Source organism: Eucyclogobius newberryi, unplaced genomic scaffold (genome assembly GCF_026437365.1).
Source record: "Eucyclogobius newberryi isolate DKJ021-1_F unplaced genomic scaffold, fEucNew1.0.hap1 SCAF_2, whole genome shotgun sequence".
NCBI classification, from domain to species: domain Eukaryota; kingdom Metazoa; phylum Chordata; class Actinopteri; order Gobiiformes; family Gobiidae; genus Eucyclogobius; species Eucyclogobius newberryi.
In genome coordinates, this window is record NW_027315834.1 from 38364456 (window position 1) to 38385924 (window position 21469).

At 39.4% G+C, this 21469-nt stretch overlaps 1 protein-coding gene across 1 annotated transcript in view; it reads left to right on the forward strand.

The window, feature by feature from the left end:
• Nucleotides 1-21469, forward strand: part of LOC140368289 (matrix metalloproteinase-17-like) — a 161762-nt gene that overhangs the window by 102816 nt on the left and 37477 nt on the right. The window contains exon 5 of the mRNA XM_072455259.1: nucleotides 20164-20340. Coding sequence (XP_072311360.1) covers nucleotides 20164-20340 — 177 coding nt within the window. The remainder of the gene's footprint in view (nucleotides 1-20163; nucleotides 20341-21469) is intronic.

The following is a 21469-nucleotide window of genomic DNA, read 5'->3' on the forward strand; positions in this document are numbered from 1 at the left end:
GAATAAAGGGCTTCAGAGGTGCAGAGTTAGTTAGGATTCTGTATTCAATGGCAGCTAGTTGTAGTTTGTATTGTCAAAGTTTAGCTGCCTGTATTTTTGTAACACATGGCAATGGTGATGTTGTCATGGTTTCCGGTCCAGGGTTTTTAAGGCTTGTGAAGGGATTCCAATCTCCACAGGATTGTTTTGCCCTCCTGGGACCAGCATGTTATATAATAGCACAATTGAGACATGATCAGCGCATTAAGGTTTGTGATGCTTCCAGGGTTTAAAAGTTTTTATATTGTATTTGAGGCTTTTGACATTTGGCTTAATGGAGCAGGAAAACTTTTGTTGTTTGTTGAAAGCAAATGACTTGATTTAGAGTCCAAAACCAAACTGTCATCTTCCTCATTGACTATTCTAACCATGTCATCCAAGGCCCTTTTCTCCATCAGATGAAAAATGGTTTGATTCTGTATAAGAGGATTGAATTCTGGAACATGTTTCAAATATGTCATACTGTTATTTATTCTGGCCTGAGGCTTTAATAGACATGACAGTTGCTGTGTGAAATGAGGGACGAGAGAGGGTAGAGACATTCAAACTAGCCCTTAACCACTGCACCACTAGCGACCACCATATCTTATTTTTCAACTATAAAAATGTTTTCTACACTTTACAAATACAAAATCTTTTTTTATTTTGGGGAAAAATGATGCCTCTCTTTCATAAGCATTCAAAGCATTTTTACAGTTGTCACTTACTCTTACTAACTGGACTTTTGACCAGTCGACAGAAGACTTGTCCATTTGCTGCATTTCTAAAGCAATAAGCTATAATCAGCATTTTAAAACTATAATCAGCATTTTAAAACTATAATTGTTGTTTAACAATTCTCACGATGATCAGAGTTTGGTATCTAAGATCATAATATAACTGAACATTAAATTGTGACATTTCTTTTACCTTTTTTTATGTTCCAAGTGCAAACGATGTCATAGTGTATCCAGCATGACATTTTAGTGCATGATATGACAGGTTAGACTGTGAATTTAACTTAAATGTAGTTTAGTTTTTTTTTTTTTTTTTTTTTTTGACACCTTAAGAATGTTAAGAACAAAATAAATAAGTGAGCTGGACTCAGTTATACCATGACAACGATATCCGTCTATTATGTCCATGGCTGGAGTTTTGAGGCCTAAGTACTTTTGTTTAACAGGACAGGCCTAAAACACATGGTACTGACAAGCCTCGAAATAACGGGCCGGACACGGTCAATGACCGGCGCAAAAATCTGTTTTGACCGACTCCAAAATCAAGGCTCCGGACATAATGACCGACGCTAATTTTTCGCCGTAATATATATTTTTAATTGGCAAAAACAGCGCGGTGAACATGGCCAAAGCGCTTCCTATGCACAAACTCGGGCTCGCGCGATTACAGTCTACAGTCCACAATTATTGCTGTAGTTATACAGTGGCGGAAGGCAGATAAACAGCACGCTGCCGCTTTCCAACATAAACAAAAACCAGCGGCTGCAGGACACTCAAGACTATCACTGTCAATAAATGGATTCATGATGATCTTGCTAAGTTTTGTGCCCGTGACTGGCGAGAGTATGATGAGAGCAAAGGTGTTGTCATCGCTCTAAAGTGCAAAGTCTGCCATGAGTTCTGTAGAGAGATAGAATCCCTCAGTTTTTAAAAAGTTATAACTGTGCAAGGGAGTAATATATATTGTTGAGTGACCAGTTTTGATGTTAAAATGATGTTAAATGATAACGAGAAATGTTAAAAACAGTTCATTTTTCATTAATGATGTTATTCTGTTTTCCTTTCCTTGTGACTGATTCAGAATTAGCCATGACAGGTACCAAATGATCGGTACCTGTCATGTTGACAGGGACGTAAAAAATATTATTTCAAGGCTTGTACTGATCTGCCTCTCCAACATTCAGCCCGTCTCTGTGAATAATGGGTACTTTGACATGATGTTATTTAAAAATGGGTCACATTCTTCCACCAAATTCCCTCCAAACATGAGACTCTGTGGTCCTCCATTGTGATGTGCATATTTTTTCCCACTCCTCAGCCGTCAAAATAAAATGACCTTCCTTTTCCTATTTAGTATTGTATTTAATGGCTGTCCCTAGTCTTTAATGCATCCATATATTTTCAGGATATTATTCCCCTTAAAAGGTCCGATTTAATATGCTTTAATAAAGATATCAGTCTGAAGCTGATAATTCTTTTGCTAGTTTTATTTTCTTGATTACAATAACACATTTTTTGTTCAAACCTGTAATGTCCTGTATCTCCAAGCCAAAGGATTCCTTCAACATATTAAAGCTTTTCATTTGATTTTCTTCTGGTAAGATCTGGTAAAAACCTCTGAAGCTTTTTGTTATCCAAGTCTTGAATCTCAGGTCAGTGCGATCTGTTTTCAACGTTGGTCATAAGCCAACCAGTGTCAGATTTGTATATCTTTGTTCAATTTATATGTTTTGATTAGCTTCTTCCATGTCATAAGCACAGATTTTACCCAGGGATCCTCTGGCACAACATTGCCTCATACTCTGGGTCACACCAGTAAAGCAGTTCTCTGATTTGAGCTGAAATAAAGTATTTTTTCAGGCAAGATAGAGCCTAACCATCTTTTTCTTTTGCTAGACTTTTTTTTAACTTACTAGTTGGATATTTGAACGTTTTAGAACTCGGTGCCACATACTGTATTTTTCAACTTTTTTTCCTCAACTTCACAAACTGCCACTAGACTGATGTAAAACTACGATAAAAATTTACCAGAGGTGCTATCCCCGCTAAATGAAGTAATAATTAGAAAAGCATGACACCTGCCGTATGCATTTCAACTATTACATCCAGGTAATTTGCATTCCTAAATGTTTCTAAATGACTGCAAACAGAACCAAAGCAGCACTAGACTTATTCTCCCTGCCAAATTGTATAGACACCATCTGCTGGAACATCCCTGCAGCCAACTTCAGAGCGCACGCCAGATTTCAGACGCTTTCGGGTGCTATTAGTTCTCTGTTTTCAAGTAAAAGTCCTTTTTAGGCCAGCACGGAGCAAATTGTGTGACTTGGCAGGTGAAAATACCAGAGCAGAACAATATTGCAGCCGAACATTAAGGAGTTGGCAAAATGCTATTTAAAGGAAAGACTTACAAACTTTGGGGGTGTGACTTCAAGGATGCGTTCACCTGATTACTCCCTTTTTAGTTCTGATGCCGACTTGCTTTGGTCTTCTTCTTGTCTTTGTTTAGTTGTGATCTAGACCTGTTTTAGGTCCAAGTTTAGTCCTGGTTCAGACCCAATTTTGACATGGCGAAAAGTGTGAACGCACCTTTAATTACATATTTAATTCTGCATATTTTTCTTATTACTTTTTGGTTATTTTACTTGGAAATTTCCACTGAAATTACACTTCTGCCCCAATATGTTATTGCTTGGAAAATCCAAAATGATATATTTCAGTATTTTGTATACAGATCGATTTGGGCCTGTGTAATCTGTGTTTGGGTGGGTGTGATTGACAGGTGGGTTAGCCAATCAGGGACATGCATTGTCTCGTCTATATCAAAACAAACTAAAATATCACAGAGACTGACATTTTTTTCTGGATGTCTGCGGAAACAATGAGCAAAGCACAAAACGCCGTTAATCTGAGGAGAAAGAAATTTGATTTTGGTGAAAATGATAGACGAACAATGAAGAAGTATGTATTCTGGATCCCAAGGAAAGTTATTGAAATCAATCGTCTATGATCAGCTTCAGACTTAGAGTGCAGACTTTGAAGGAATATTTGACTAGATTAGAAGCATGTGTCATCATGTTCATAAAGCAATTCCCTTGTGTTCAGAAAATGTAATAAAAACTGTGATTTAATCCTTCAGCGACATTTATCTGCTCGTTTGGACGGTGTTTGCAGAGCTTAGGTGTTTTAGGGGGCGTTCAACTCACAGTGAACAATGAATAAATACATTATTATATTAACAACTAACTGCAGAATATAGATACATCGTAAAACGTACTGTATGTAAATTAGCCCAGAAAATCAGGATCCCTGAGCTTGTCTCCTAATTAAACAGAAGGGTACCTCTGGCTGGCAGGTGGGGCTCATTGTCCCAGCTGGTGTGTGTCTGTGCCGGGGCCGGACCTGGTTGATCTCCCTTGTGTGTTGTGTTCGGTCGGGGCAACCCGCCATATGCTCCGGGACAGCATCAATCTGCACCAATTAGGCTTCGGGGCCGCAGAAGTGACCGGGGCTCATCAACTGCAGGGACTAAAGAGAGACAAATGGTAATGGGACAGTGACGGGAGCAAAGGTCAGCCAGGCAAGCGTGTTACACTAAATTATTTCACAATGTTGAGTTTTGACCACCACTGTTTACTGTTTTGGAAAGAAAAAAAACCCACAGTAAATTCACATTTATGTTGAACCTTATTTTTTGTCAAGAATGGAGTCCACCGCTTTTTCATATTAAATGTTGTGGCCAGAGGTGGAAAGTAACAAAGCACAAAATTAAAAGTATTTCAAGTACACTAAGATTTAGTGTGCGTTTGTCTTGACACCTGCAGATCATTATGTTGTATGTATGTTGTATAATATGGTTTAAAGGTCTTAAAAGTAAATTTTTCATAGATCTCCCCTTCTGTAATTTACTATGTACATTTTACTGTGAATACCTTTACTTTTATTTTACTACATTTGAGAGGGTGTATCTGTACTTTCCACATTTTTCCAGTATTTTTTCCTTATTGTTTTAGACCTGATGGTGACATCTTTGTAAGTCCCTGTGATGGTTCATTATGTATTTTGAAGTGTCTGTCGTCGCCCCCTGCTGTCTCTGGGTGGAAAACCAACCTCGTAAATTTTCCTACATCCAACTGCCAACAACTCTCCTGAGAAACCCTGGCTCTTAATTTATATTAGGCAACATTAAATATTTGTGTTTGTGATTATACTGTTATTTCAATAACAAAAGAAAGAAAGAAAGAAAGAAAGAAAGGGGTCTGCACTGTCGGTAAAGTTACTCAGTTCTGCTTTAATAGCTCTCAAAATATTTGTGTTACTGTTTACTCTTGAAGAAAAGGAGTACTTTAATACTTAGGTTAACTTACTTTTGTCTACAGATTTTTCATGTGAACTTTTACTTTTACTTTTTCTTTGCTCCTTCATCTGTAATTTTACTCTTTGTGGCTTAAATACAAAAACAATACTTTTTTTAAAATAATGCCATCCCAACACTATAATAAAAACTAAATTAATCCTGTTCATTTGTGTTGACAACGAGGACATTTATGTTTCATACTACACACACAATCTTGTCTTTAAAATATGCTAAAGATACTGAAACTTAAACCTTTCAACTCGATTAATCATTTCCATAAAGACTGAACGAGCCTCGGGAGAACAGATCAGAAGCCTGTTCTTTTGTGATCGACCCACTCACAGCAGATTTAAGACAAATCGACTTTTACCACGAATCACACAAAAACATCAAAACAAACACCTCTGCCATTGGGAATGAGAACTGTAGTGCTCCAATAGGATTAAAACTACAACTTTGTATATATATATATATTTACATTTTTCCCTCCATTGAGCTCTAAATAAGTTTATTTATATAGCACCTTCCACAAAGTGCTTCACAACAACATATAGAAAACATTCAGAAAAACTACACACAACCACAATAGGCTACACGTACAAACCTAATTTATGTTGACTCTCAAACGTGACTCTCTTTGCAATTAGGGATGCCAAGATTGTTAGGTTAATCTATAATTGTCATTTGTCAGGTCTATAACGTAGGCTGGCCTTTAGCGGTTGGAGTAAATGAGACAAGACATTGACGTGGTCCTTTTCATTTTCAATCAAATTCAAGTGCAAAGTGCATTGTCCAAGAAATGATGGAGGCAAGGAGCTGTGTCTCCTCCAGCAGCAGAACAAGGAACGATGTTCCAGGCGCTTTTCATCCTGTTCATACAATTGGGTAAAACTACGGCCGATTGACAGGGATGTTAGCATCAGCATTAGCTCATAAAACTTACTAAAACCTCCATGAAAACTAATAAGCCTATACCAATTTAACTATACACAAATACATACATTAAACCCTAAAACCAACACCTAACAATGATAAAAAACCCTTAAACCCCTGTACCAGCCCTATCATGGTACAGCCGGGAACCCTTATAAGGGAGCTCGTTTCCAGAGGGAACCATTATAAGGGAGCTCGTTTCCAGAGGGAACCCTTATAAGGGAGGGGAACCCTTTAAGGGAGCTTGTTTCCAGATGGAACCCTTATAAGGCAGGGGAACCCTTTAAGGGAGCTTGTTTCCAGAGGGAACCCTTTAAGGGAGCTTGTTTCCAGATGGAACCCTTGAAAGGGAGGGGAACCCTTTAAGGGAGCTTGTTTCCAGAGGGAACCCTTTAAGGGAGCTTGTTTCCAGATGGAACCCTTGAAAGGGAGGGGAACCCTTTAAGGGAGCTTGTTTCCAGAGGAACCCTTTGACTCAGGAAGAACAGAGGAAGTGAGTACACATTATTTACAATCCAAAAACACTACAAACTACATTAACACACAACCACCTGAACATCCTTAAACACACATATTGCACTATATATTGCATATATCCAACTGACCTAATAATTTCACTTGTCTCCCGTTTCCATCCAGGACAGACGGCTTCAATTAAAGACCCTGTGCACCAGATCTAAAAATGGGACAGATTTAACTTTTCTGTCTTTTTGAAAGTGCAAATTGATGCTTAAAGTGCTGTGTGCAGTTCATTCATTGTGAAATGTAATTTAAAGTGCAAATATTGAAAAGTGTCAAGTGCTAGTGGTAAAAAAAAGGGGCTCTTTGTTACATCGTCACAATATAATCACGAGAACATGTTAGACAACGGAATGAAAGAAACTAGTTACTGAGTAATCGTGAATAATCTTTAACTTTTTACGGTTTAAAGATGTGGACAATATTTAAAAGGTATGTACTTTGATGAAACAATGAAAAATATCAGAAACAAATAAAGGTACAAACGATCTGTGACGAGGCATTTACAGTAAGAATGCATGTTTTTGAGCAATAAAAAACCTTGAAAACATAGCATTTAATGTATGATATTGTGAGCATTCCTGGCAAAGCAGTAACATCACCATGGAGACAAGCACATGTTTTACTCGCAAATCTTTATTTGCTGTCCCAAAAACAAATAGAAAAACAAGGGGAGACCAATCTTTTTCTGTTGCTGGGCCAAAACTCTGGCGTGAACTCCCTGTGCGCCTCAGACAAATTGAGTCTCTTTGTTTTTAAGTCTTCTTCAAAAACACACATTTTCTATTGGCTTTTCAAGTAGTAATGCAGACTTTAGTTTTTTAAATGTGTGTTTTTCCAGTTTGACATCGTCTCATGTGCATGTGTGTGTTGAGCACTTTATCGACTTTGTTGTTTTTAAGGTGCTCTTCAAATAAAGTTGGATTGGACTCTTGGACACTTCAATTGTGAACGAAGTCTGCAAAGTCACAACTGAAATGACTTAGAGTCTCACAATGTATGTGTTCGGGTTCTACATTGAATAACTGGTCTTAAAACATGAAAAACAAGAACCATTTTAAACTTTTCTGAAGCAATCCACATGTATTACTTAGGGATCATCTCAAAATAGGTTGAAGCTGAAAAGATGTAATTTTTTTTCGTCTCTCTCAGGACCCCCTCCCCCCCTCAAAAGACGAAAGACTGGCTTCACATAAAATGTTAACGTGTTGATAAAACTATAGTAGCTTGATAGACCCTGCTCACCTCTAGTGAACATCCCTGAACATCCTTTGGTATGTTCATCAGTAGAAGTTATGAATTCTCCAAATAATGTCACCTGTCTCGGCAGACGAAAAATATTACGTCTTTTCAGCTTCAACCCATTTTGAGATGATCCCTTACCACTTACCTAGTGCATTCTTTCTGAGACAAGAGTGAACGATAAAGCTAACAACGACAACAGCATGCCAACAGCACACTTCCTGCTTCAGAGAGAATAAAACACTTTATAATTAAGATGCACTTTCACTGGAAAAACTGGGACAGAACAGATTTTACTTTCTTTCACACAACCTTATCTCTTACTGCCATGTAGTCCGGTCCAAGAGCAAAAACCCATGTTCAGCTTTTTGTATTGTTCAGACATGACACATCTGATGAACTGCCTTTATTAATTATTTTCCGCCAACTCTGAGTTTTGGTAACGCCTCAAACGGGGATCCTCTGAGGCCATGGTCTAAAGTGCACTATAATGCTGAATAGTGAGATAATAAGGGGCACTTTTAGCTTGCCGGCGCGTCCCCGCTGTGTGATGGATAGCTTTGTTGCCCATTAGGGTTTGATAAAGGCAAAGTCTCATCGAGATGGAGCAAGTTGAGGTTTGTAAGTGCTGTTTTTTGCTCTGACAGGCGGCAGATTGCTTCTATTAATTATCTCACTGACGGCAATCTGCTCGTACAAAGTGATTACCCCGACTAAAACAAAAGCTTCATTAAGCAGGTGAAGTTTTAATGACAGTCAATTTTAAAAGTGCATGTGTGCTGCGTACCAAGATGCAACTACCAGAGAAACTTTAAAGTGGTATATATGCACTTTTCAAATCAATAACGTTCTATCTTTCTTTCTAAAACTGAAGGAATTGGATTTAAAATTGTAACTTTAATATGTGAGCCACAAATAGTCACTAGTGTGGGGTTTTTGCAAGAATAGTTTTTATGTTCTTCCCGTGTCTAGGTGAGTTTATTATTATTATCTGCTATTTTGGTCTAATCGCCAAATGGTGATTTATTAATTATCTGTCTAATAGAGCTCTGCTTAGCCTCAGCAGTGTTCTGAGTGAGTGACAGCTGAAATCTCAAAATAAGCTAATTGTTTTATTTACCTTTTCAAGGCAATATAAAGTTTTAGTGTGGTCACAATATGTCGGTGTAATCCCTCATTCGTCCAGGCGTGTTCCATAGTAGAAAAAGCTTCAGTATTAATATCGGAGTTCTCGATCTAAATTCTTTTATTGACAATGACTCTTGGATGAGAGTCGAAACGTCTATTTTTTCTAACTGAGACCAGATGACTACAACTGAAGCTTTTTCTACTATGTGGTCACAATACAACATTTCAAACTGGAACAATTTTTTTAGACTATGTTGTAATTTTTCTATACAAAATAAGGTTTATTTGTAGAGCACATTTCATACACAAGGCAATTCAAAGTGCTTCACACAGCAGGAAAAATGCATTAAAATCACAAAGAAATTACAGAAACAGAAATACAATAAAATTAACGAAATAAAAAATAAAAATAAACACCTTGCCAAATCCAAATAAAAGTAATGTTACCATGTAATCTTGTTTTCTACGAGTTCTAATATAGATAAACATTATTTTAAAACTGTTAAGGAATGGTCCAAATGTGTTTTCATACTACTATAATCGATTAGTATCAAATTTTCAATAGTTTTGACAAATGTTTGACATGAATTGTGATCAAATCTAAATTGTGGTCTGGCTGCAGTGTATCGCCCATCCTTATTTTCACCCATCAATCTAAAACAAGCACAATATTGGCTTATCTTCCAGCGAGGTACTTGTGACCTTAAACCTACCTTCAGATGTGGATGCAACCTTTAGTTCAGCCGTGCGCAGCTTAACTCTACTTGTAACTTACTCCCAAGAGGTCGTGTGTGCCGAGTAAACTACCAGGACTGTCAAATGAGAGCTTTCAGATACGCTCAAAAGATAAGACGTATGAAACTCCAACTCTGACACTGACAAATAGCCCTCTTCAACTCCCGAATTGCTGCATCGCTTAACATGGATTTACCACTAACGCAAAGAGCAACTTTGAGGCTGCTGTCTGTCTCCCTCTATGTATAGCAGTGGTTTATTTATGTTTACCGGAGGCTGAAGGGTTTACATCACACAGCAGCGTACACTTGTGCAGGAGCTTGTGCCTAGCCGTGAGTCAAGGGGATTTCATCATGCTTGAGAAACGTAAAAGCTGTGCCATCTGAATTGTGGTTAAATAACAAATTAATTCAGTCACGATTTTGGAAGTATTGGAAGAAACGCAATCGCCTTCAAACAGTGCAGAGTAAGCAAGGAGATGGTCATTGTTGATGGCTCCATGACGTTTTTTGTATGTGTAAATTCTGTTTTTCTTCTCAAAGAGTTTATTGTAAAAGCAAAACTGTCACAAAACTCTGACCGCCACTCGCTGTCTTAAGCGGCTTCCACACCGCCGCGGCCGAAGCGTCCAGTTTACATTCAAGTCTATAGTAAACGCGTCGAGCACGTAGTGCGTTATACGCTGCGCGATTTCTTCGTTTTTGCGGCGCAATTGGTGCGTTTTTTTACGCTCTCGGCGCTTTGAGCGCGCGTATGAGCCGGCCGAGGTGACGAAAGCGGCTACGCGACGCGTTCAGATATGTTGAGGTCTCCTGCAGCTGAAGCGTAGCAGCCGCCGCAGTAGCCAATCAGAGCTGACGCTCCAGTGACGTACGTTCGTACGTATTGCCCCTCGCATTTCCGGTATTCCCCGTGGAATTCCCCAAGAAGCGCCACTTTTTCCTTGCTCGTCAACAATGACAGACGAACGATTGATTGTGGCTGTTTGTGGGAGAAAGGAGCTGTACGATGTATTCACGGTGGAAAACAGAGACAGAAACAAACCAAAAACGCAAAAACAACACTCTCGACTCGATATCCGCCATTTTACACAATGAAAGGTCACACCGTCAACAACTCCACTGCTCATGCGACAACACCTCTATGTGCGCAGAGAGCGCGAGCGCGCCGTACGCGCGCCTGTGTACTGTGGCCGGGGCGTCGAGAGCGCGCGTCCGGTGCGTAAACCTTTCAAATGTACACGCGCTCAAATTCTGCATCGGGCGCGATTAGGCCGCGGCGGTCTGTACGTAGCTTAAGGGCTGCGTGTCTTTAGTTAGTCTTTAGTTGGTTAATCGGTCAATGGCAGGGGCGTTTGTAAGGAGTGGCCGATGTTGGCACAGACCCCCCTAGGACCCACCCATCAAATTATAACAAAAAAGAGGAAGATTTTGGTGCCTGTAAAAAAAAGTCTGAGGCTGTGATCCGACCTGCATGTCCCAGAGCCCTGGAGACGTACAGGTCCTGCAGAGATGGAAGTCTGCAGCCGATCACCTTCTCATCGGAGCGCACAATGCGCTGTAGTCTCTGTTTGTCCCTGGCTGTGGCTCCAGCGTACCACACAGTGATGGAGGAGGTGAGGATGGACTCAATGACGGCCGTGCAGAACTGCACCATCATCTCCGCTGTCAGCTTTGCTTTCCTCAGCTGCTGCAGGAAGTACATCCTCTGCTGGGCCTTCTTGATGAAGGAGCTGATGGTGGGCCCCCACCTGAGGTCCCGGGTGATGGTGGTGCCGAGAAAGCGGAGGGAGTCTACAGTGGTGATGGGGGAGTCTGTGATGGTGAGGGGGGGCTCGGGGACTGTGACTTTCCTGAAGTCCACGATCATCTCCAGCTGTCTTCTGGGCGTCGAGCTCCAGGTTGTTACTGCTGCACCAGGACACCAGCCGGAGAAAGGAGAAGAGTTAGTTGGAGTTTTTGGAGTGACTGAACAGTTTAATTTACCTTTAACATGCTGTTTATTCTTCTCTGTATATAGTTTTTGCACAAGATCATAATATTTTTTTGCCAGCGCCACACCACACCCCCTTTCATCATACCGTAATTTCTTTAGTCGGACAAGAATTGTTTTAGTCAACCACAGCACAGTGTTAAATTAATTAGAAGACGTTCAAATCAATTGCAAACTTGAAAGAAAGACCCATGAGAGTCACTAAATGGCGATTTGGAACAAGAGCTGATTGGCTGTGTAATGGCGGGACTCTCTGCTTCACTTCTCTGTCTAAAAAAGCTCATTTAAAGCTGCGCTAGTGACCAAAAAAATCATTCATGTTTGAGCTAACAACGAGTTAGGCATATTTAAATACTTCCTCTTTTCATGGTTAAACAATTAGAGACTCCAGATTTTATCACCCACCTCTAATGGAAATTCAAAAACACCCTTAGGGTCTATCTGGCAATTTCATGTTTGTTTTGTTTGGCTCTTCTCACAAAATCTCTTAATCTCACAGAGAGAAATGCAGGTTAGCTATGTGTTGTTTTAGTATTCTCATTGATGTTGTTGCCTTTCAATATTATCTTTCTGTTCACACTAACCAAACTAGACACTGTTACACACATGAAGTGGAGATGGTTGCACATCATTCGTGCAAAATATTCATTGGGCTCCATAAATACTAAATGACACAACAAACCAATCTTCTGTGTCGAGGTAATCAGGTAAAAGTTACACTATGAAGTCCTCAAGGAACCCATATTATAAGGCTTGATTTTATTTCACATCTTCAGGTTCTGAGTAAAGAGATTTGTGTCTAAAATAAAGAGCTGACACATGCAACTAAAAGGAGACAGACACAATGAGTTTGTAAAGATGCAGGAGAAGTGAATATGTGACTGACCGTGGCTAAACCAGTTACATGTCTACCCGGAGACATTTTGAGTTATTCACAGATTAAGTGTGAATTCAAAGCTTTCCAATGATGTCTCACTCATGTAGATCTGATAATATTTGAGTAAGTTGTGGTCATTTGAATGTATACAACTCTCGAACCCATTCACTGAGAAAACGGCTTCCAAAGTTTCTCACCTGAGAGAGCCCAGAGTCACAGGGGGCGGGGCTCATTTGCATCTCATTGAGATAAGCCCTCCCCCCTGTCACACTGACACCACCTCCCCCTACAGCTGTCACTGAAGACTCAAGAGGAGTGTTGTTATTGATGGTAACTGGACTTGAATCAGAATTAGAAGTTACTATATTAAAATGGAAATACTTGGATTACAAAAGGCCCTGAATAGAATCAAAGAATCAGAATGAGAATAGGGTTCATTGCATTTGTCGATAAACATAATTCACAGGTGATTCAGTGCACCAACAATGGTGCACTGAACGATTCAACACAAACAACAAAAGATAAGATAAGATAGCCTTTAATGTTACAACGCAGTAGATACAGGGGGAAAGGACAGTAACTTATAGGAAGTTTAAAAAACACTTAATAGAAAAACTCTTATAAACAGATGCCAGGGCCAGGTATACGAACTGCAACGGGTCCATGGCTTTGAATATATGAGATATGAGATAATAGATATGATATGTACACCACCAGAGTCCAATTACATCAGAGATCACATCCTCATCCTCTTCTTCGTCTGTGCACTCTTCTGTGCTGTGACTCTCGGCTCTTGGCATCAAAGCTGTAAACAAATAACAGGACATTTAAGAAATGGCTAACTATTTCACATAATATACTCTTTTTTTTTTTTTTTTTAACACAATGTGAGAAAAAACTTTTTTTTTTTTTTTTTTAACACAATGTGAGTTTCAATATAAATACCTGAAGTGCTGATAACTCTTGATCTTTGGAAGCCGTCTGAAGAAGGGACTCAGATGCTTCTGCCAGTCCAAGTTCTTGACAAACACTCTGCCATCCGCCGTTCCAACAAACTGTGGGATATTGAGGTGAGACTCAGGAGAGCTGTTTTCCACTACCTGATGACAAGGGCGACAATGTAAAAAAATGACAACAGAAGAAACATATCTTAAGCAGAGAGCAGCACTGAAGTTTTGCCAGGCTAATGTTTACACATTACAGTTGTCAAATAATATAAACTAACCTCAGCGATGTCTTCCAAAATGTCAACCCTGGTCTTCATGTATGCTCGCTTGATAAGTCCAAAGCCGCAATCAGGGGAGAATTTGGTGTGGCCAGCAATGAGGAAGTGGATGTCCATTGTGTAGTGAAGCTTGGCCCCGGCTGCAGAGGGTTGGACGGAAAGTGTATCTGTAGTAGACAGAGAGAGAGAGAAAGGAGATTAGATTAATACATATGACATTTGATTAAGACGTATATGTCTCTATAATTGCTATTCTGCATTTGCACTATTAGTAGTACCTGCTGTGCAAAGTCAAAGCTGTAATGCATCCTGATGTCTTTGCTTGCTGGCAGTGAGGGTCCGAAAGACAGTACATTAGATTCTGTTGTAGAGATCTGTGCGTGGCCTGCAGCTTCTGATGTGTGGGAGAAGCTGTTTCCACAGTGATCTGAAGCTTGATGTACAAACTGCAGGCTCACCTGAAAAACAGATGTTGCTTATGGTTAATTATACTCTAATCATTAAAACATGAAAATCACCAAAATAATGTTTTACACTTACCACGCTCCTTAGCAGACTTCACATAGAGACAGGTCATGTCAGTCAGGGTGTCTTTGCCAATTCTGAAAAGGGGAAAAAAAGGATTAGGGTTAACAGTAATATGGGAATAACACGCTTCACAGATAACAGTTCACATTGTGACGTTAACGGTGTATTTAAGATGCAAAACGCGGAGATATTGGGACATCTGCCCTCGGCTAACGGGGCTAGCTAGCTCACTTGAGATAACACGGCTCGTAAAAGCAAAACACTTGCAGAACACCAAACCAAAACATGAACATATACTCGAGTTTAAAACCGGCGCACATTAAAGTGATTAAAAGCGGCTGTTTTAGTCGCAAAGCTTACCTGGTTCAGCCGTCCTGTTGTCTCTCCCAACACCGTGCACAGAGAGACACACAGGAAGCTGATAATGGCCAGGCAAGCGCGTGATTGGTTCGAGTGAAGCAGTGCGTGCGTGACGTGCAACGTACGTAAGCCACGTGACCAGAAGTGGTATCGGGAGTTGTAGTTTTTTTCTCTTCCCACGCCGAAAAATAACCCGATAACATAGCAAAGTTTAGCTTACAACTTAGCTCCGAATAGCTGCGTTTAGCTCCGGGCCGTGGGGCTAACAGCCGGTTTAGTCCACCATAAAACAGACACAAAGCACGACCCACACAACCCACGGGCCAACCCACGTCGAACAATAACCCGATAACATGGTGATAACAGCAAGTAGTCACATTAAGCCCGTATTGCAGAGTGCACTGAAGCAACATGTTAGCTTAGCATTAGCTCCACCGGAGCAGACAAGTAAGATTCTAAAGTGATCACGAGACCGCCTTAAAACACAGCGTTAATGCAATAATTTAGTAGTAAAGTAAAAGTGTACCTGAGTAAACAGTTCCGTTGCAATGTAGTCCAGGAAATGTAAGCTCTGAAGACTGTGCTCTGCAGACGGTCTGGAGTAATGAGAGGAAAACACAGAGCAAGCAGCTGGCCATGCGGATCACAGCTGATTGGTGGAAAATGTTAGAATGCTAGAAAAAGGTGACACCCCCAGGAGAGCAGGAAAAAGACCCGAAAACTCCACATTTTTAACAGCTTAATGTATACGTTTAAGACAACCAATAGTGTTATCTGAAGCACACAGGGGCTTATTCATAACTTCTACTAGCACATTCTGCAAAAAAATGAAAATCACAAATTTGGGGGGAAAAAAGTAAAATTCTGTTTTTCTCAGTTTCACCGAGGCCGACATGGTCCGACAATTGCGGCGGTGGGGCACATATGTGAGTGGGTTTGTTTGCAAGGGCCGAAGTGTAGTGGTGCATTAGCCTCTGCAGGTTAGAGGGAATGAGCTGAAATTGTTGAGGCTGATATCCATCTTTTCACAAATCGATCCCAAGGCCTATTTTTGTCTTCTAACTAATAAACACAAATAAAATAACTTAATGATGTGTTTAAGTGCATTGGTCACATTGGCATTGGTTACATTGGTCACACAGTAGGAAATGTTTGAAAGGTTTCACCAGGACAGTCGAGACGTTTCAACTGCCATCAAGAAGATATTTTGAGAATAAATTCGGTCTCGATTTCAAAAACGTTGTCTTGAGAACTATCCATCTCTAATAACTATTGAAAACATTGAAACCTTTCTTACCACGGGTCACTCCTGGAATAAGAAATTACACTGACATTGGTCCCACTGCTGAATTTAGTTTTTTCTTGTTTTGAGGGAAATAGGAGCTGTTACTTTAAGATGTTTAAATGAAATATAAGCAGAGCAGTTAGTCTTAGTCTGATATCATCCAATATGTAATCATTTATTATCATTGTTGAGTTTTGTGTTTATGTGTCTGTTATCTCATTTTCTCTTCTCTTCATGGAGGATCATTTGTAATGTTTATAACGTTATACTTAATCATTATTTTTAGGATTTCACAGCTGCATAACCTGATTTATGAGTATTTAAAAGTGTCTCACTCGTCAGAGCTCAGACCATAAGAAAATGCCTTTGTAACTTGTGTTACTGAGTTAGTTTTTTATTTATTTAATATGACTTGTTGCTTAAAAACTAACTAAAGTACCGTACCCTTATACAGCTCAGGTCATGTTAACATGTACAAAATATAAACATTTCCCACTGGAGCAAATAAAAATGTGTATAGTGCAAGAAGAAATCAATATAGTAATTATTGTGACATGCCTGGGAGGAGTTATCAGAGAAAATTAACAACAACTGACAATAAATGTACCTTCTTCCATTTGGGAAGATTATTTATGGCTTGTCATATCATTTGAATGTAGATTAAATAGATCAGAGTTTTTTTCCAGATTTATTTGTTTTGGCCCAGCTGAGGGTGAAATGGGGATGAGAGAGAAGGGAAGACATGCAGCCGGGATTTAGACTCACGACACTGCGGCCGGCTGCACGTGGTTGTTAAAAATGACATCATCAGCCCCTTAACACCCCAAGATCTGGACACGTCTGTTCTCTGTAGCTAAATAAAGCGCTTCCTCACTTTGGAAACAAAATGTGAACCTGCACTGTGTTCTCTAGCGCTGTCCAGCTAGTGTCGTGGTATGAATGATCCAACCCAAAGTCAGCCAGGGTTACTTTGTTGTTGTTGTTGTTGTTTTATGGCGGTTGACATCCGAGTGTTGCATTACCGCCAGACTTTATTCCTTAGACTTTGTCGTAGTCCTAAAAGTTCTTCTTTAACTGGGTTGTCAACAAACCTGATGACCCTGGAGGCCAACTTCAAGGCATATGGTTGCAGGTATAAATTGTTTTGGAGGTGGTCATATAAGCTTATAAAACATCTTCTCAGCAGATCAAAGCAGCGTGTCTTGTGATGTTCTAAATGTTGTGTCAAAGGTTTGGGCGTTGGAGAACTTTTTGAAGTCTTGTAAATGAGGCAGTCATCTATCAGTAAATGTGCAGGTGGTGTTTGACATTTATTTTATGGAAGGGGAAACCTCCTTGTTGCGAGGCAGCTGTGCTATTAGCATGTTTTTGCATGTATGGATGGATCAAACAAAAACAAACATTCATAATAAAGACATTGCTCTCAACAGGTACTCCAACGGGATGGAAAATAATTTTACGATTGGGACAATAAATTTGACCCTTCCCAACCATTATATATATATATATATATATATATATATATATATATATATATATATATATATATATATATATATATATATATTTATTATTATTATTATTATTATTATTATTATTATATATATATATATATATATATATATTTTTTTTTTAAATGTAATTTAAAGTATAAAGAATTTTGGATTTTCATTAATAGTACCGGTACACATCTAGAATCCTTCTGTCAGTCTTTGGTTAAATATGTATTTTAAACATTTCAACATAGCGTAGAAATAATAGTTTGACTAGCCGACTAACAAAAAAGGGTAAATCGAGCGTAATAAAAGTTTGAACTCACTGTCTCTCATCTAATGGCTGGCGGTTAAGACTATCTGCTCCAGTAAGTATAAAACTAGCAGTTAGCTTATGTGCGACAGCTTCATTTTAGTCCAGTTTAGACCTTGTCCTCTCATAGTTTCACAGTCCATATGTTATAGCTTATTGTAGGTTTGCCATGAATAATTGCTGTGAATCTGCATTTCATTTCGAGTCTGTTTTCCCACTTTTACGTTGTTGTTCTTGTCTTTTTTTGTATTACATTTCCAGGGACAAACTGCAGGTGACATCCTCGAACATATAGAAGTAAATGAACAGAAAGGTCAATCATAAAAAGCAAATAAACATCCGAGACAGACAGCTCTCTCACTGCACTTCACTTTCCTTCTTTGTTTTTGTGTGCCTACCAATAAATGCCGTACGAAAACAGCAACCGCGATCGCTCGTATACCGTGTGACAAATCGAGCTCTCATTTCCTGTTGATTAAAGGCTGACAGAATAAAAGACACGCGTATGCCCCTGGAGAACTGTTCCAGCAAATCTGTGTTTAACATGCGATTATATGTAATGATGACACTACGCTTGCTCTTAATCCCATTTCCTCCGTTATTCTTTTGTCCGTCAAACCATGTGCTTACGCAGATTAACGCTCTCTGAATGTCCCGTGTGCGGCAACACTTCAAGGCCGGTTTGAGGTCGCCTGAATCTTCACGCACAGTCGCCTGAATCTTCATGCCTCGGGTTTACTTACTGCTTATGTTACACTTAATGCAAATTTAAGAACGCTTAGACGGACCGCGGGCTCTTCAGGTGAGCTTTGCACTTCGATTTTGATTGGCAGCCCAAAGACAAAAGCGTGGTAATAGCGTGGTTATCTCCGCGCTTCACACGTTCATAGCGACAGCACGGGCCTGAGAGCAGTTAGAGCGTCTCTGCAGCTGCCTCTCACACACTGTCAAATTACAATAGATGTGACATTGAGTGTAAGTGATACAAGTTCAATAGGGGGGTATGGGGAAACGGCAAAAGGTCACTGGCTCATGCATACCAAAGTGTTACAACATGTCCTCAAGTCCCTTCCATTTTGTCAGGCTGTTCAACAATACTCTGACATGCCATATTTTCCGGACTATAAGTCGCACCAGCCAGAAAATGCATTATAGAGAAGGAAATAACACATATATAAGTCGCACTGGAATATAAGTCACATTTTTGGGGGAAATGTATTTGATCAAATCCGAGACCAAGAACAGACATTTAATTTTGAAATGCAATTTAAAATAATAACAGATTAGAGAACATGGTGAATAGGTGTACGTATGCTAACGCTAACACCTTCAGCTACATGAGGCACAGACAGAACTGTTGTAAGTGTCTGGTATGTTAACGTAACATATTAACAGTTATTCAGATAACTATAGCATAAAGAACATGCTAACAAGTTTACCAAAGCATCAGTTTTACCCCAAATCACTAAATCCATTGAATTCTTCTTCCTCTGTGTCACTTCTAAACAACTCCACAAACTCCAGAGGTAGAGGAAGTGCAGATTCTTCTTCTGCGTCGCTTAGAGCCTAAAGCGCCCTCTTGTGGTTGTCAATGTAAAATAATCAACGTGAAATGCGGTGTCCAGTGTGAAAATAACAAATAATTTGACATAGAAGTCGCTCTGGAGTATAAGTCGCACACCGGCCATAACTATGAAAATAGTTGCGATTTATAGTCCGGAAAATACGGTATAGTACTTTTCGTGTTTTAGTTCGTTCACTCTTGATCTGACGGTTAGAGATTAAATTACATTCTCCTTTGCATATTAGGTGTGTTAAGTGCGAGTGGGAGATTGTTGGTGTTCTCATGATGTGGGTAAAGAGAGTGATTAAGATTAAGTGAATAAAATCAAACGTTTGGTTCATGTGATGCCACAACCTTCCAAAACTGTCCATTCACAAACACTTGCACAGTTCAGTGTCAGTTCAGTATCGTCTTAACAACAGTGAAACTATTTGTCTGGTATCAATGTAAAAATGGTGTCCATTTTAATCACAAAGACCTGGTGGTACCTTTCATTCTTCTGTACAGATACATAAACAGTGCCTGTTTTTAGACCAGTACTTGAACTATACTTTTTTCAGTATGGTATTTTTTATTTTCTAGAGTGACAAAACAGAGTAATGATGTATTATTCCAGTTTCATGCAGCTAAAATCTGGACCAGTCTTGCTGAACATGTGAGACAGGCTTCTACTCAGTTCAAATTTAAACTATAAACAGTTCTGTTATCGTAGATACACCCCCGTCTCCATCTGATATTATGACATCATATTCTCAAGTGCACCACATTGTACTAAACCTTGTTCAATCTGTACAGACCAATGAGAAGGGAAAACAATGTGTTCATGTTGCTCACTCCAGTTGAATGTGTCTCCTCAGACTCTCATGGGATGGACCTGTTTGCTGTGGCGGTGCATGAGTTCGGACATGCCATCGGTCTGGTGCACACCTCGGCCATCGAGTCCATCATGAGGCCGTACTACCAGGGTCCTGTGGGAGACCCTCTCAAGTACGACCTGCCCTACGAAGACAAAGTGAGGGTGTGGCAGCTCTACGGTACGACTTTATAGTTTGCAACGTAAGCTATAAAAAAGATTGTAAGGTTGTCTGCTACTAACAAGAAAAATTAGACCAACAACTCTTCCGGGGTTCACTTTAAAGTATAAACTACCGGTACTTGGATATTTCATCATTTTGAGGCTAACTTGAAGCACAACAAGAAACAATCTAAGAAACTGCATTTAAAATCACTTTCCCACTTTCTACATTTACCACATTAACCTTGTGGATCTTAGAGTTGGGCAGATGTAGATCATTTTGTGAACGCTGTTTGACAATAAGCAGCATCTTATAATTGAGAATGTCTTTTTTTTATAGGATAAAAGGCCTCAAACGCGCTAATTAACAGTACCAAATAAAAGGTTTTGTGATTCATTTCACAGACATTTCTTATTTGTCTGATAATGAAACCTCAACTTATACATTTAAGACATGTTTTAAGAATTTCTCTTTGGACTAACCTAATATCATCATCTGACTATTGTTATCGAGATACTTTTTTGTCATAACGCCCAGCCCTAGCGGATATCTACACTTCTGAATCACATTAAATAGAATTGTTTTTTAAATTCCTATTTCAGATTTGTCAACCCTGCTAAAAGAAATCCCGCACACTGTCTTACTTGCAAATAAAAAAATATTAGTAAAGAGGCAACATTTCGGCAACTAGGCCTTCGTCAGGCAAATGGGTAACTGAGGATGGGACACAGGTTTAAATAGGAGTGGCCTAAAAAATAGGAGTGGCCAGTCACAGATGTTTTAGAAAGACGTCAGAACTAACACTTTATCATACACATTAACAATACCCAAAACAATAGACAAATAGTGACACATGATGAATTACACATACGTCAAAAGATTTATCAACCCTTAAAAAACATTGATTAAACTTGAAAATACAACCATAACATGTACTTTCTCTCCACGTAAACATCCGTTAGATGCTCACAAACTCCTACACTTGAAATGTCACCAGTTGGCACTCACTTGCACTTTGGCAGCGACATTGACAGACATAACCATTCACTGAGCGCTGTTTGCTTTGCTGCATTTAACAGTCCGGGCCTTTCAGAGCCTCAATTATACAGGTTTACACATTATTCTTGCTCGCACTCACCTTGACATT